The sequence below is a fragment of the Hyposmocoma kahamanoa genome, unplaced genomic scaffold, assembly GCF_003589595.1.
Source record: "Hyposmocoma kahamanoa isolate Upper Pololo Valley unplaced genomic scaffold, ASM358959v1 169, whole genome shotgun sequence".
NCBI classification, from domain to species: domain Eukaryota; kingdom Metazoa; phylum Arthropoda; class Insecta; order Lepidoptera; family Cosmopterigidae; genus Hyposmocoma; species Hyposmocoma kahamanoa.
Genome location: NW_020653611.1, coordinates 1,616,210 through 1,633,569, shown reverse-complemented (window position 1 = coordinate 1,633,569; position 17,360 = coordinate 1,616,210). Strand labels below are relative to the sequence as shown.

General features: G+C 36.6%; 1 protein-coding gene across 1 annotated transcript; it reads left to right on the top strand.

The window, feature by feature from the left end:
• The first annotated feature begins 10,733 nt into the window (after positions 1-10,733).
• LOC113225650 (lipopolysaccharide-induced tumor necrosis factor-alpha factor homolog) lies at positions 10,734-17,089 on the top strand. Its single transcript, XM_026458019.1, has 3 exons — positions 10,734-10,826; positions 15,287-15,557; positions 16,288-17,089. The coding sequence occupies exons 1-3, from the start codon at positions 10,820-10,822 to the stop codon at positions 16,388-16,390; spliced, it is 381 nt and encodes a 126-aa protein (XP_026313804.1). The 5' UTR covers positions 10,734-10,819; the 3' UTR covers positions 16,391-17,089.
• The last annotated feature ends 271 nt before the right edge of the window (positions 17,090-17,360 follow it).

Sequence of the window (17,360 nt, the reverse complement as noted above, 5' to 3'; positions counted from 1 at the left end):
CACACACACACACACACACACACACACACACACACAAGCACGCTCATTCTCACGCATTCATGTGCTCACGCGCTCACTCACTCACGCGCTCACGCACTCACACTCACGCGCTCACACACTCACTCACTCACGCGCTCACGCACTCACTCACTCGCGCGCTCTCGCACTTATTGTAACTCGCGAGTGCGAGTTACACTGGTGCGAGTGCACCAGTGGTAAAAATTTAAATGTATTGTTAAAAACTTACATTATCATAATTATTATCAAATAATAAATGCGCATAATATATATACCTACATTATATTATTCATTTACATATACAAACATACTTAAGTAAACATTTACTTAGGAAATGAAACTATTTTTCCGGATTTAAATCGCGTATGTTTGTTTTTCAAACAAACCGACAATTTAAAAAACACCCTAAAAATTAAAAACATCCTTATTTCAACAGGGAAGATGGTTTCTCCGTACCACCAGTTTGGGATCCAGTATTTCCTCTAATGAAAAATCCCAAACAGACATAAGACTGCAGTACTAATTAATATGTTTTAGTTTTTTCTAATTTCTATTAATAATTAATAATAAATTAACCTTAATAAAAATTCATTCAATAAAATAATTTGTAAAACTTAATGTAGCGTAAATTGGAATGTTTTCTTTGTAAAATTAAAAATAAGGTATTTAATTAATAACTATTGTAACTATAGTGAAAAAATAGGGTGGTTTGCATTAATATTAGACATAACTGGTTGAAGACTGTACCACCTCAGTCAACCGTGACCATGGGACCTGTAAAGGGCCCGAAACGTCGGTTTGTTTGAAAAAACAAATATACGCGATTTAAATCCGGAAAAATAGTTTCATTTCCTATGTGTAACAATCGCGAAAACCTAAGAACTCGATATAAACGTTTACTTACTACTAATACGCAGACTACCATCATATTATGTCACCATGGTATGTTATGTGTGTTAGTGTACCGTAAACTTAGACTATTATTTTTTTCCATCCTCTACGACTGTAATGCATGTCGACAAATTGATACTCTAAGGAGATGGATTGTCAATGAAAATTTAATAATTTGACGATTTACTGATTTATGTAGAGTAAAGGAATCAGCTGTATTACGTGACTGTTTATAATTGTTCGTAAAACATAAACTAGTGCACTGTTTATTTTTCTCGGTAATTCCACTAGGGATGTAAACGAGTAGATTTTTTGTAATAAGTAGGTATCCACATTTCGCATTACTTTTAATGTTATTTTTCTGACGTGATAAAGACGAATGACATGATTTGTTCTAAAACGTATATGTTAATTATTTTTTTGTAGTATAATAATATATGAAATATAACTGCCTCTGTGGCCGAACGGTTAACACACTGGACTGCCACGTAGAGGTCTCGGGTTCGATTCCTGGGCCGGGAGAAATATTTGTATGGCCTACATTTATTTCTCTCGTAAGTTTGGGTGTAATTTGTGGTTGTCTACCTGTGTGTGTTCATGGCACCCGTGATACAGGGTTTCCTTAGTGCGGGGCTATGAGAGTGTTGCGTAAAAAAATATTATTAATATATTAAATACTCGTATGTCTTGTACAAAATTATAGTGTGTCCGTTAGTAATGGATGGAATCCATTACGAAACGAAACTTAACAATGAAATAGTACACAGTGGAGTATTTTTTATGGGAATGAATAATATTCCACTGTGTACTATATCATTGTTAAGTTTCGTTATAGAACATTTGTACTGTCGTATTAATTTGCAATTCTAATTTTCATATTTTATTGTTAGTTTAAAATTGCCTAAAATATTGTAGCTGAAATGGGGAAACAGGAAAAATATTGATTTCGCGCGTCTGGCGGCAGTGGAGCCATCTCTATCGGAATTGTTTTAAAAGTTTGAGTAGTGAGGAGTGGCATTCGGTTTCTGATTCTCGATCGAACAAGTGAATAATCTCAGTACTATAAAACCGACCTCAAACGTGCGTGGAATGACATATATTTGCCAAGTTTTATTGAAACCGGTTACAGGAAACCGAAACCGGATTCATCTCCTAGATTGCCACCCTTAGAGGTGGAATATTCTCTTCAAATTTAAATGGTACCACTACAGAGGTACCCACTTTCCAAAAACACAGTCGAATTGAAAACGTCCTCCTTTTTTGAAGTCAGTTAAAAAAAGAAATAATTGTACTCATGGCATTGATAACGATAAAAATGTACAAATGAGTAAAAATAATCGGGCCCGAAAGACTTGCGATTTGTTATAACAGCATGTCGATATCATGAATTGAGTAAAAGAGTCCCTAGGCAGTAACAGACACGCGAGTCCCGTGTTAATCGATGAAAACGGCAAACAGAGGCTATACTTTTTATATAATTACATTTTTGTTGCCATTTTTAAGGCCGCAAAATTTCACAAATATTTAAGGCGGTATTCATAGCAGTAGAGCTTCTTGTGAGTTCGTCCGGGGAAGTACTGCCACCTTACCTATTTCTGCCGCCAAGCAGTAATGTTAACATTACTGCGTTCCGGTTTTGAAGGGTAAGGATGGTGGTGAAATTACAGGCACATTGGCAGTGGCAGTGCCCGTCAGATCTTTGCGATGTAAAGCTGGCTAAAGTGGCACTGCAACTGTTATGAACAGGCGTGTAGCATACCATGAGGCGCACGACTTGTCCGTCCCGTTACTTGATATTATAAAAAAAGGCAATTTCGTAATATCATAATAATGGTTTTAATATTACGATTTTATACATACAAACAACACTAGTTTTAGAAGGATAAAACTGCTTTTGAACAGCTTATTTTGCTTATATTTTTAACCGATTTTAAAAAATAGAATCCGGAATACTGCTCTGCGCTCGAAGACACGCATAAGCGATGTTGGGACAACTGCCAAGCTGAAATGGGACTGGGCTGGACACGTCTGTCACATGCACCCACAGAAACGGACACATGGTGGGCATCGGAGAACGGCCAGTGACGACTATGCAGACCAAGAAGAAGTTGGCGAGATGACTTGGACGCTAAAGGACTAGTGTTGTAAAAAACTGGAGTCCAAGAGTCATTTATAAACTCGACTCATTTTGCCGGGTCGTTGGCCTAAAACACTCACAAGTCCAAGTCGAGTGCGAGTCATCGGAGCACAGACTCATGAGTAAAAAGAACTCGAGTCGTAAACGTAATTCCAAACGTTGTAAATTACTAAACTCGTCTCAAAGTGACTTCTAATCTACAAAATCTCGTGTACGACAAGTAGGGTTCAATTTTACTGAACAACTACTATTGCCAACGAATAATTATATAAAATACAAAACCCCAATATAGTGATTTAAAAAAAGAAAATCTTAATGGGGCTGGTAGCTGTAAAGGTATCTAACTGGGTGACGAAATACTTTCATAGATTTCTCATAGATGGCGCTACGGCTAAAAAGTCGTTGATCAAATACAAAGACACGATAACCAGCACGTAGAAAAACTCGTGAGTATATTTAATACTCACAGACTCGAACTAGAGCGCGACTTGTTACATAAATAGACAACATATTTGGTCCAGATGGAGCAAAGAACATGTCTCAGAGCTTCAACTGAGACTAAAATGGCGTACTTGTAAAGACGCATTGAAGATGAACGCTCTAGCAATTCTAAAGGAGGATAATGTACCACCACCAAAATAGAAATTAGGTAGAGCTACTACTCGTGTTTCCTGGCACTGATGTCGTCAATAGAGTAGATGATATCGAAACTTCTGCAGGAATTGTAAGAAGATCCTTTTCAAAAATTTGTCTACTTCGTGAAGCAAGCATTATTGATTCAAAGACAAGCTTTCAACGGCGTGCGGAATATTCACGCATGAAGACTTATTTTTGTAAATAGCGCCTAAATTTTATAAGGAGCAATTATTTTAATGGTTGAATTTGCTACACTCGAATTTAAGGAATTTTCTCTCAATTACTGTACGTTAGTTAATTAATTACGTAGATGGCGCTACGACTAAAAAGTCGTTGAAAGACCAAGTACAAAGACACGACGCAAGCACATAGAAAAATTCGTGAGGTCCGTTGGTTCGTTCCGTGGCTTAGTTGGTATAGCGTCTGGCACTGTATGCAAGAAGACGTCGGTTCGAATCCGACCGGATCGAAGGAATTTTTTCTGAGTGTTCGATCTTTGTATTAATAATTATAACAAACTAGTGGAGTAATTTCACAAAAAATAATTGAATATCAATTCAATAAAAATTTAATTAATAATAAATATACTTTAAAAATAATACGTATTTCAGAAAAATCTGCGAATACACCGCTATACTCTGGAGTGCTGACATATCCTCAGCAGCAGTCTCCACCAGATCTATTAAATGTGGTCCCTGGTGGAGTCCTCGTTCATAACCTTATACAAACAAACGTAGTTTCAGCTATCCTGGTCAGCCCACCGGTTGGGCCGGGACCTTTCCATATGATCTGTTGGTCTTGCGGAGCAGAAATTGTTACCAGGGTTGAATTGAAGCCTTCAACTAAAAGTAACTTGATTGCATTAGCTCTTAGGGGTTTCTGGTAAGTTAAATAAATTTAATTTTATTAAGCTTCTCGATACGTCATATCTTGAATTTATCTACATAAAATTTGTAGCAGTAGTTTTAGAAGCAGTAGAGCTACTTATGAAAGTGCTCGTCGAGAGAATTACGCTATATTACATATTTCTGCCGCCAAGCAGTAATGTGTGCATTAGTACGTTCCAGTTTTGAAGGGTAATAACGGGTTGAGGAAATTATATATATTATAGGCACATTGGTACTTGTCAGTTTATATTTCAAGGTGACAGATGCAGTGGCAGCACGTCTTAGATCCTTGCGATTTTAAGTTCTGATTGGCACTATGACTGCTATGGACAGGCGTGTCGCTTAACGCCAGGCGCGCATGCGCCGAGTGACGGACAAGTCGTCTTGTTCTTCCCGTCACATGGTATCGTAAAAACCTACATTTAGGTCACGATAATTTTCTTCATTACTTTTGTGGTTACTTTTTTAACTCGTTGCTCATTATTATATACTGGTATATATATTCTTAATAATAGTACCAATTCTTAAAATCCATCTATTTGTATGTGAAATCAAAAAGACTGTGTAAATACCCAAAAGTAATAGAAATAAGTTTTTCTTAATGTTTAATAATGTTCCCGACAACGACATTTGTTACATATGTAGTTTCCAACTAAGTAATTCCTTGAACAAGAAATACCCTTACAGAGTGAATTCAATCTGGACCAAAATATTTATACCAGAAACAATTTAGAAAATACCGTTTTCGAATTGGTCCTACCGGGAATCGAACCCGAGATCTTATCATCCAGCAGCGCCCACAGAGAGAACCTTTGAACCACCGAGTCGTCAAATGATTGTTCAAGGATCGCACCGCCGTGTTAGGAAGTAACCTTGAAGAAAAGCGTATACTGATTTTTCTCCTTCTATTCCAGTTGCTGGTGCTGTGTTTGCATCCTGTATTTCCAAGATTCTTGCCAGAAAGCAAATCACTACTGTCCAAATTGTGATTCGTGCATTGGACTACGTCCTTAGCTTCTCGTCATTTCGAGCATCATCTTGTACCATACTTACTACCCATGGCTTTTTGAGACCCAATTTTGTCAGTGTAAGCGCTAGCGCAAAGTAATGTGTGGCAAGGCAGAGGATTCTTCAATATATATTGTATGTTATTTATATCGTAATAAGGTACAGGTAGGAATTCGTCTGAATACTCTGTCCTTTTCGACTGCGTAGTCGCCAGTAGAACGGAATGTAATCCAAACGACCAGTGGCATGTTGGCGGATGCCGCGATACTATGGTGAACTTTGCGGTATGCTGGCGGATGCTCGTTATGCCACACAATCCTCTTCGATGCTCCGCCGCCCGCCGGTTTACGCTAGCGCGTAAAGTTAACTCACTTATGGACCCTAAAATGAGGTCGTTTGTATTGATGTACGGAAGAAAAAACAATGGAAATGCTTTAAGCTTCGATTACTATCAAAGCCGCTGTCGCCAGAACTCACACACAGTCATGATTTGAAGCACTATGAAATATTGATGATGATTGGCACTGTATTCGGTGACACGCATAGCCGACGTCGGGAAAAGGACTGCCAAGCTAAAATGGGACTGGATACACCTGTTGCATGCACCATACACAAAGAAAGGCTTACAAAGCCACTTGATGGGCGCCGGAGAACGGCCAGCGAAGACGAGACAGAACAAGAAAATGATGGCGGGGATGACTTGGACTTTAAATTACTGGCCAAACATTGCGTAAAACAGAGAAATATGGAATTCGAAAGGAGAAAGAGGTCTTTGCGCAGCAGTGGGACACAGCAGGTTAATTTAAAAAAATGTTTTGACTTACATTATGTTTTTCGTATATTTTTTGTGAAAAAACTCAACTTGATACAACAAGTCCGGACACAAAGAAAAATTCCTTTGATCTGACAGGGCTCGACCCGCTGTCTGTCACGCCGGGGCCACCGCTTTTCACCAACTAAACAATATACCAAGTTAGCTGAAATTATGAAATTATTTATACGTTTGTTTACAGTACTTTGTATTTTGTGAGCTGTGAAAAACTCGATCGAAGGATCATTTCTTTGTGTTCGATTTTTGTATCAATAATAATATCAAAGTTTTGACGCTAGTTTTGTTTTTTGTAATACCCAGTGATGGGACGAGCCAGTCGTGCGCCTCCATAGCAGATGCAGTGCCAGTAGAGCTTTAATTCGTATAGATGTGAGGGGCACTGCCACTGCGCATGTCACACTGAGACATAAATTGACAAATCCCATCTGCCTGTTGATAATTTCACCAGCAGCCTTCAATGTGTATTACCTCCGTATTAACAATTTCAAAAAGTTTTTGTTTTACTATAGTTTTAAACTTCGAAAATAGAAAATTTTGAATTAGAATACTGATATATAATATATACTCTGCCCTTATATGCTAATGCATAAGCAAAGCCTTCGTGGCCGAACCATGCTGGTCTGCCACGCCGAGATCCCCGGTTCGAAATATTTGTACCTCTCGTGAGTTTGGGCGTAATTGGTGGTTGTCTATGTGTGTGTCCATAGCACTCGTGATACAGGGTTTATATAGCCCTAGTGCGGGGCTATGAGTGTGTGCGTTATTATTATTATTAAATGAATTTGTGACTTTGTGTAGGCAACTCTCAAGAATGGCGCGTTTGCTTTTATTCCCCATGCCAATATTACTTGTCTTGCAATCGTGTGTATGTGGTTGTAAAGGCTTTTAAGTATGTGCAAAGCTTTTGAATTTACATGTGTACGTTATTAATACAATGTTTTTTTTCTCAAAGTCAAATAATAATTCATTCCATAGGTAACATTTTTACACTTGAAAGCGTCATTTCTAAGCTACTGCTCGTTCACTACGCTGACCTCCCTTTTTTTTTTTTTTGACGGGGTGGAAATCTTTATGGATACCCCTGAGCCCAGCGAGACTCAGGAGTTATGTGGGGACTCTCCCTCCAGACTGGAGGGTCTACCCCACTAAAGGGCCTACCCCACTAAAGGGCCTACCCCACTAAAGGGCCTACCCCACTAAAGGGCCTACCCTACTAAAGGGCCTACCCCACTAAAGCCCCCCCGCGTTTCCCTCTCGCCGGTTGAGTCGGCGCCGTGGGATCAGTGAACATTCACCACGACACGCTGACCTCCCTGAGAAGAACGCGCAAGAAACTCTAGGAATTGCTCTTTTCAAATAAACTTAAATGCTATAGAATACAATTTCAATCATATTTGTGTGGAATCTGGACTCACGTTGTCTTTCCATACATCTTTATCTAACACGTAGTGTACAATTTTGTAATATTACTTTTCAAATAAAATACTTTTAATGTAAGTTTTAAACTTAGGAAATGGTAATCTTAATATATTCTCCGGAATCTTATTGTAAAAAAGTATACAGTTCCCCATAAAAGAACCGTTTACCTTAGTTAAACCAAATCGTGGTACCATGAGTTTGGACTTAGTTCTATGGTTAATGTTATGGATATCTTATTTCTTAACGAAATTATTATTTTACGGGCATATAAAATATTTTAGTACATGTACTGTGATGCCGCAGTCATGACACCAGTCTCCTTAAACTTTTCTATGAGAGAAATCCATGAACCTAAACGGTACACAGAACGAATCAGTCGTACTTTATCGGTCCGCCATATTGATTTTGTAAGGGGAACAAATATTCCTATTACATTATCTGGTTTTGTAGCAGGAATATTTTTTCCTCTCCCTGAGCTGGTAATGTAATCTGTTTATGGACAAGTAACAAGGGAATATTCAATGTCAAATAATATATTCATATGGAGGTAGCACATTAAGTACTTTCACATGATATCAAGGAAGTCACACATAAACTTTGCCTAGCCTATAGACAGACAATTTTCACACATGTATTTACTCAAGTGCTGATAAACGCAATAAGCAGTTGCAAGACCAAGTAGGTGTTACTCATGCAGATAAGGTGTTGGTTTTACACCTACTCAAAAGCAATAAAATTATTTGTTATCAGAAATAGGGCTTTATTTGTCACTTTGGTATTTTAGTGTTATCAGAGATTGTCTAATACTTATATTTGTCTATTTTTATCTACGCATGTGTTGTCATTTTGTTTTTGTCAAATTTTACCGTATTCTCCTAATCATATGTGGTCAGTAAGAGCCAAAATTGCATCGACGCGCTGCATCCTATGCACGATCACTTCACAATGCAACGGAAACTGAAGAGCCGAAAAAGTGTCATCAAATGTGTCGATCCTATGAGTACCGAGCGAACTCTAGAGAGGTGCAACCTTTGGCGCGAAAGAATACCATATATCTTTGTCCCGCCTTCTGGAAGCCTTTGTCTGCCATCGCTGATCTGGAAGTCTTTAAATAGGTTTCGGGCTTAGATTGGTCGAAGTAAGGACAATTTGTTCAGGTGGAGATTTTCGGATGGTTGTAAACTGGATTGTTTGTGCAGTGAGACTCAAACGATGGCCCACCTCACATCGTGGCTTGCATGCCCTATCATATGCACGCTTAAGGATTTAATGGCGGCTATTAGCGACGCGGTCGACGTGGTCGAGTTCTGGCCACAATACTATAGTGTATGCTATCGATACGATAAGAAGAAGACTTGGGGCCTTACCATGAACTCTTATTACGATTCATTTTAACGTAAAATGAATCGTTGTGAGACAGCGCTACATGAAGTGTATATCACCGTCCCGCTTCTTTGTTACGAACCTATACTGAACTGTAATAAGAGTTCATGGTAAGGCCCCAGGTGAAGTTTCTTGCAAGTCAGATTTTGTGCTTGTTGAAAAATAAATAATTTTGCGACATTTCTACGGAGCTGGTAGCTGTAAACGTATCTAACTGGGTGACGAAACACTTAGATTTCTCATAGATGGCGCTACGGCTAAACAGTCGTTGAAAAACCAAATATAAAAGACATGACAATAAGCACAAAGAACAATTCGCGAGGTCCGCGGGTTCATTCCGTGGCTTAGTTGATATAGCGTCTGCCACGGTATCAATTCAATACAAATTTAAAATAAATAATTTTATTAATTAATTCCCTTGGCAAAACAACAGAACGTGATGTAATAAAATACAGAGACAGAATACGAATAATTCTAGTTGGTAATAATTGTATTAAACCAGTTTTAGTCCGTGGTAGCTTAACGGTTTAATCACCTCTGAGGTTCGAATTGGGGATAGAACCTCTGAGATTTTCAGAACTTATGTGCAAAATTTAATTTGAAATTTACCACAAGCTTTTCAGAGAAGGAATATATCGCGATGAGATCTGCACGTCGAAGAAGGTCCACAACTCTCGAAAAACGTGGGAAGTTCCTAACCTAAGCGTGGCGGACTATAGCCTACACCCTCGCCTGAGAGGAGACCCGTGCCCGGCAGTTGGATGTATAATGAGTTGATGATGACCTATTTGATAATTGCATTTATTTTTTAAATTCGGTTAAAGAACCTGATTCTCGGTCGTCCTCGTCAGTTGGCCTCCAATTTTTTAAGCAAAACTACAGCTAAAAATTTTATACTTTAACTAAATGGCTGTTTTGACGTTTGTCAGCTCCTCAAGTTTCGTATTAATTCATAACTACGTTGACGGAGCTAATTGCTGTACGTTGTTCTCAATGATGACCTGCAGTATAATTTATGGATGTATAAATTTCGCACATAACTCTTAATTTTTTTTTTAATTTAAATGAAATGTAATACGATCGTCACTTATAATTTACGAGCATAACTTCTATTTCCGGCAAGCTCGCGTCAAAGCTCAATGCAAAACAAAGCAGTTTCGAATTGACGATATATTAAGTAAACATTTTTATTTTCGTTTTATTATAACTTTTTAATCAACTAGCCCTTGCAATACTAGTTATAAATCTAAAAACCTAAAGAAGCGACTCGCATTTGATTATGTTTTTTACGATAATGAATTGTGACTTCACTATAGTAATTTGTCAAAACGGCCATCATAGCGTGACGGTACTGTAAACATTATCTTTAGATTATACCTATAACGAGATCGCAAACTTTTCTATACATCCATGTATTTAAAATTGTACACATTAGCAGAAATTCTATAAACTAGCAACACTGTACCTAAACAATTATTGTATCTATTTCAGCGCGCCATTAGCTTAAAAGTAAATGCAAATTACCACCCATGCGTGGTGACCGATAGCTACGTTTTAAAAAATTAATTAAAAGAGTTTCATTAAGTGTTGGAAATAAGTTTCATCGAAATGGAAGGTGAGTTTAATGGGTTTTGGCATTGGTTTTGCATATTCTTTCACTGATTCCGTATTTTTTTTTTATTTTGCAGTTGAACACATAAAATAAAGGGAATCTTGTTTTGCGGAAAAACAAACAAACTAGATAGTGTCTTCGAAAACTTTTCAATTGATTCATTTATTTGATTGTATATTTTTTAGTGAAGTTCGATCGATAAACCAATTGTCTTTATAAAAATTTATGCGTCATATTATCCTCAAAAATGTTAATTTTTGAATGATATTGTTACTTTTTGCATGAATACATTGAGTGCAAGAAATAAAGATACACATACTTGTTCATTAATATAATATTACGCACATTCCGTTTTAATCTATCGTCCTTCGTAAATGTATGTTGCATAATATTTCTTTAACGTGTATAAAGCCCGGTAATTAAATTATAAACAAATGAATACCAATTTATTACCATTAGAAGCAACTTTAAATGTACTCAAAGTCTTGCATTTTTTATGCGATTAATGGGATTTACGATATTGTTGTTATATGCTTTTCATTTCATTTATAAAGGTATATATGTGTGTGCTTTTCTCTTGAATGCATGGAAACAATAAAAGGCTATAGAATAATTAATTAATGTTAAATGTATTTTTTTAACTATGTGGTGCAGGTACATATTGCGCATCATAATTAAACGCAAAATAAGTAATACCATAAACAATTTTTTTTTTTAATTCTCGCTAATACGTTCACTCATGCTAGTAAGCAGTTGGTTGTTATAACGTTTCTGTAGTCTGTTTGCGTAGCTCTTTTTTTAGAAGATATTTAGTAGTTGAGAGCGACGGACAGAAATGGATTTATATACTTATTTTCTTAGTATAATAACGCATAGAATGATAGTTTCCTATCAAACGAACTGTCACAAGTGAGGCAAAAATCAAATTCATGTAGGCTAGTTTTAGTAGTAGGTTACTTTTCGGTTTTAGTGAATATTTATATAAAAATACAAGTTGAAACGCGTTACTTCCTTGTGGAATGTGATGTTAGTATCTATTTTATGTTTGTCTGACGTATTTTTAAACTCATTTACCGCACATTTCGTCATTTTTAGCTAAAATTCTTGATCTGTTCGCAGTGCAAATTGACCTTGAGCACTGAAGGCCCGCCCGCTCGTGTAGGCCCTTTTGGCGCGCTTCAATTTGCCTCACTTAGCGTGTGCGGACTAGGTTTCTATGCGTTATTATTCTAAGCTTATTTTATCAAAGAATTGCATGCTTCATAAATGATAAACTTTGTAGGTTCTTTTTATGAAAGTAATGCAAATATTTCCGAGAATGTTTGTGAAAATGTATTTCATTTATTCAAACTACACAAATTATTTCGCTAAGCAATCGACAATACATTTATCTTTCCTTCAAGTAGGTACTTGACTTTGTCCGTATCTTTCATGCTGCAAAGTCTGGAAGTGTATATCATTGATAGCGATGAAAGAGACTCAGTCTTTTAAGGCGATTTATAACGACTCGACTCAATTTTACAGGACTCGACTCTAAAATTAAGACTGGAGGTTCGAGTTTTTTATTAATAAGACTCAGTCGTTATACTAAAAGACTTAAAAGAGTTACACGACTTAAACGACTCGAGTTGTTTGTAATGGACTTATATCTATTTTATGTCTTATTAAACCCTAAGATTATAAATAAAAATGACGTAGTATGTAGTAAATAATCACGTTTATTTACTTATAATGAAAATTTGGATTTAAAGAGTGATTTAAGCAATAGGTATGAGATTTTAAGACCTAATTATATAATGATTGCATCCAATACATTTTTTGCGAGTAAATGAAGTCTATGGAAATCCAGTTCTAATGTCCTTTTTTTATTTTGTGTAATATTGATCTGTAACCACTTTTCTTATTATGAAGTCCTGGTACTTTTGTTTAAACTTCATTAGAAACCCGTGCACAGTAGTGAGATACAATTTATCTGTAATACATAGAACAAACATATACATTAAAATCTCGCCTGTCACCCATTCAGGGGTAGGCAGAGACTGTGGACCTCCACTTAAAACGTTCATAAATAAAATAGTATGTTTCATTCATCATTATGGTCAAACGAGACACTAAAATTTGATAAAATATTTTGACTGTTGGGTTCAGTATCCATTCATTTTTATATTAAAGAAACAAATAATTCCCAAAAAACCAATTCTTGAATTGGTTATAATCATAGATTTAGTATATCCATAGATTGGCCCTGACGTATTGGAGACGAGACCAAAACAAAAATACATCTGTGTGCGTATAATGTGCATGTGTGCAAGATAAATAGTGTTGCGCCATCCACTGATTTAACTTTAATATCGATTAACATATTACACCGGCATTTCACTTCGTTGTATTCACCAAAATGTCTTAACGCAAAATACCGAGACGTTAATTAACTAGTTAATTAATGATTCAATAGAAAATTAAGAAAGCTACTATCACCTTCTGGTAGTGCCACAGGATGGTAGGTAAACAATGGGGACTTTCACCCAAGATAACACTATGGCTCTACAAAATGGTGATAAGACCCATGATCAGTTACGGCGCGATAGTATGGAGGCCACGAACCAAGCTGACGACCGCAACCTACAAACAAATATAACTATTATAATTATTGTATGATATGATAACATAGAAGTGCATCACAACAGTGAATTTGCAGATAAGTAATAGAACCAAAAAACCGGCCAAGTGCGAGTTCAACTCGCGCGGAGAGGTTTCGGTACAAACTTAACATTGTAGTAGAAGAATATGTTCTCCAATAGATTCCAACAGCAAATATAGGTTTATTCGCGCAATAGTAGGAAATTTAAAGACAATTTCTGTATTTTTTCAAAACTTTAGGCTCTGTAGTTTCGAAGATAAAGGGTAGAATGATCAATTTTTGTCTATTTTCTTAAACAACTTAAAAATATTTATATTTCATAATTACAAAAAATATATATTCTTAAGAACTTTCCCTCCCAATAGTGACTTAAAAATTTAGAATTAATTTATTTACGTTGCACGTTTTGGTCACACAAATGAATATGTGTACCAAATTTGAAAAAAATCAGTATCGTATTTTGGAACAGAACAGAACTCTAACAACAATAAATCGCTGATTTCTTGTTGATGAGGGTAGTGCTACACAAAAATCAATTAATTGTAAGACATACCGCATGAATAATGTGGGTACAGAACCAGAACGTAGCTTTACTCTTTGCTTGCCTCTAAAGGCGTTTTATTTAAAAGCATTTTTCCTCAAAGTGTTTGTTTGCTGCATATTTTTGAAAACTTTTTGGAAAGTCTTCTTTCTTTAGCTTTATAAGCCATTTCTGTCGTACTTCAATGTTTTGAGGAAATCTGAATCAACAACAATAATTAACATAAAAAATGGGTGCCTCAACTATGCTATTAAAAGAAATTTTCGTTTTAATGTAAACAAAATATAATGTACTAATGCAATATTAATTAAATATAAAGTACTAAATCCAGAAATTTCTGATTCAATAAATAAAAAAAAATTAAGTATGAAGATGATTTCGGCTGTATGCAAGTCACGCCTTTGCCTTTCTTTTTTTCAGTTAATGACATCTCGATAACATTTATCGATTGCGTCAATCTCTATGAAAGTGGGGTTATGAATTTCAGAAATTCACGTATTTGATATATTTTTTAATTGAATTCGTATACATTTGGGTTATTAATGCACTTGAATGGTATAATTTTACGGATATATTTAAGTAAAAAACTTTTGTGGTAGTGCTTTTAGACAGCTAAAAATTTAAATAGTACTTACATGTGAAATGTACAATTCTGCGAGTTTTCCTTTTTAGATAAGTTACATCCGGACACTGAAAACTTTACAATGACTAATAAACGTCCGTTTAACACTATTTCACATTTTAAAACCAATTATTTTTCAAAAATAAACGAAATTTGTTTCGTTGTCAGCTGACCCTAGGTTCATATAGCCTCATAGCTTATAATGAAGTGGTCTCGTCTACCCATCTCGTTCTATCATACGTTTATACTAACTCTCTTTCACTTGCATTGCCAATCTATGGGTACCTATATACTAAATCTATGGTTATAATTAACTGACTTCTGTGAACAAAGCTACGTTAACATGATCCATCAATCGTAAGATAAAATATCTTGCGGGTAGAAATAAAATCATACTGCTCATGATTCCCGAGGCTATAAGGCTTTCTAAGGTTAACAGATTCGAGTCAAGACTAATTGTCTTCAGTTTTAGTCTTATGACTCAAGTCTTGAGGGTTAAAGACTAGACTAGTCGTGGGGCGTTAAAAATTAGTCGAGGTTTCTTAAAAGGCCTATAAAGACTGAGTCTCTTTCATCACTAATCATTGATGTGTAATCAGACGGCCCTGGAAAATTGTACCGAGATAATAATTATACTTACAAAATAATACGCATTTCAGAAAAATCTGGGAATCCACTGCCATACTCTGGAGTGCCAACGTACCCTCACCAGCAGCTTCCACCAGACCCAGTTAATGTGGTCCCTGGTGGAGTCATCGTCCAGAACCCTATACAACCAAACGTAGTTTCAGCCATAGTGGTCAGCCCACCGGTTGGGCCGAAACCTTCCCATATGACCTGTCAGTCTTGCGGAGCAGAAATTGTAACCAGAGTTGAATATAAACCTTCAACAAAAACTCACCTGATTGCATTAGCTCTTTGTAGTTTGGGGTAAGTTAAGTTTGCATCTGAGGATAAAATTGTGGCAGTAGGCCGCCACGGTCCAATTAAGATTCCCGACGCACTACATCCAGAATTAATTTTTATTTCATCGATATAAACTTTAGGTCATTATATTCCTCACTACTTTTTTGATCACATTTATTAGCTCGTTGATTATAGTTTAATTGTGCTTAATAAGTTAAGAAAACGGAATAACATATATTTCTATGTGAAATCAAAAAGAACTACCCAAAAGTAGTAATTTTTTTTAATAACTTGCCAGACAATTACACTAATGAGTACCAAAGCAACGTAATTCACTATGTGCCAAAATACTTAGACCAGAACCTATTTAGAAAAGTTCGTTTTCAACGTGATTCTACCGAAAATTGAACCCACAGCTCCCATAGAGGAAACCTGGGTTTGTAGCATCTGAACCCGAGATCGGTTTAAAGTTGTAACGGACCCCAAATGAGCCCAAATGTAGCACGAGTATCGCGTGATTCCGCGACTAGTTGCTTTTCAAAAAGAATTAAATTTGTGTCGTCTGAACCCTAATCAAATGATTGGACTTGTCTCAGGGTGACATGCGCAGTGCGCCTCAGCTTTTTAAGCTCCAGTAGTACTGCAACGTACACCAATAACAGGCACTTACTAGCACACGACTTGATTAATTTCATAAAGAAATGTCAAGAACATTGTAGAAAGGCGTATACTGATTTTTCTTCTTCTATTCCAGTTGCTGGTGCTGCGTTTGCATCCCGTATTGCAAAGATTCCTGCCAGAACGCCGACCATTACTGCCCTAATTGTGACTCGTATATTGGAGTGTACTCTTCCTAGATTGTCATAATTTCGAGAAGTATTTTGCACTCTACCTATCTATGGCTTTTTGGGATCAAATTTTGTTAGTGTAAGCGTCAGCGCAAAGCGGTGGCTGGCAATTCAGAGGACATTAAATTCTTCAATGCATATTCTATGCAATTTCAATTAATTGAAATAATGACCTGAGACCGGCTTCAGAGCATCGTGGCGCATTTGTCTTTGCGGTATTGAAGAGCACGCTAGACGATATCGATATGCAACGGAATCCACCGGTTTTGCACCTAGATGCGCTGCGCTTCACTGCGTAGTTGCTAGTGAAACAAATTGTAATCCATTTGTAATCCAAGCGACCGATGGGATGTCGGCGGATGCCGCAGAATCGTAAAGGATCCTCATTTCATTCCGGTTTGCGTTGGCCTTTAAAGATATGTCATTTATGGTCCCTAAATTAGAACGCTTGTATTGCTATTAAAGTCAATATCGAACCCTTAAAAACCATTCGATGTTTTGGAATATGACATATAGCTGCTAGAAAAAGTTTGTCACCGTTGTGTATTTTTGTTGAGTACATATTTCTAGTACATTTATGACGAGAATAATTCGCGAAAGAAAATATGCGAGGATCGTAAGTGGTGATCAAAGTGTGGGTATAACTACACGTACAAGGGACTAGTCAACTGTATGTCTTAGAGCGACAGGTGCAGTGACAGTGCACCTCAGATTTTATTTATTTATTTATTTATGTAAAGAAAACTTGCGGACTTACAGCGTGCGCCAACACGTCCAGCAAGATTTACAATTAAACTTATACTTAAAATACAAACTTAAAGTATGAAAATTATGTACAAAACTTATTACGCCTTATAATCTAACATTTCAGTATATTTTAAATTAACAAAGCGACTTAATGCCGCTGAGAGAATATGCCACTTGTCGGCAAACACGTCGGCGTCCTGGATCTGCGACAGAAACTCATTAAGCATTACGA

Excerpts from the sequence above, each read along its gene's own strand:
- LOC113225650 (XM_026458019.1), top strand. Across the intron at positions 15,558-16,287 it reads TTAGCTCTTTGTAGTTTGGG|TTGCTGGTGCTGCGTTTGCA; the intron begins GTAAGTTAAGTT and ends CTTCTATTCCAG.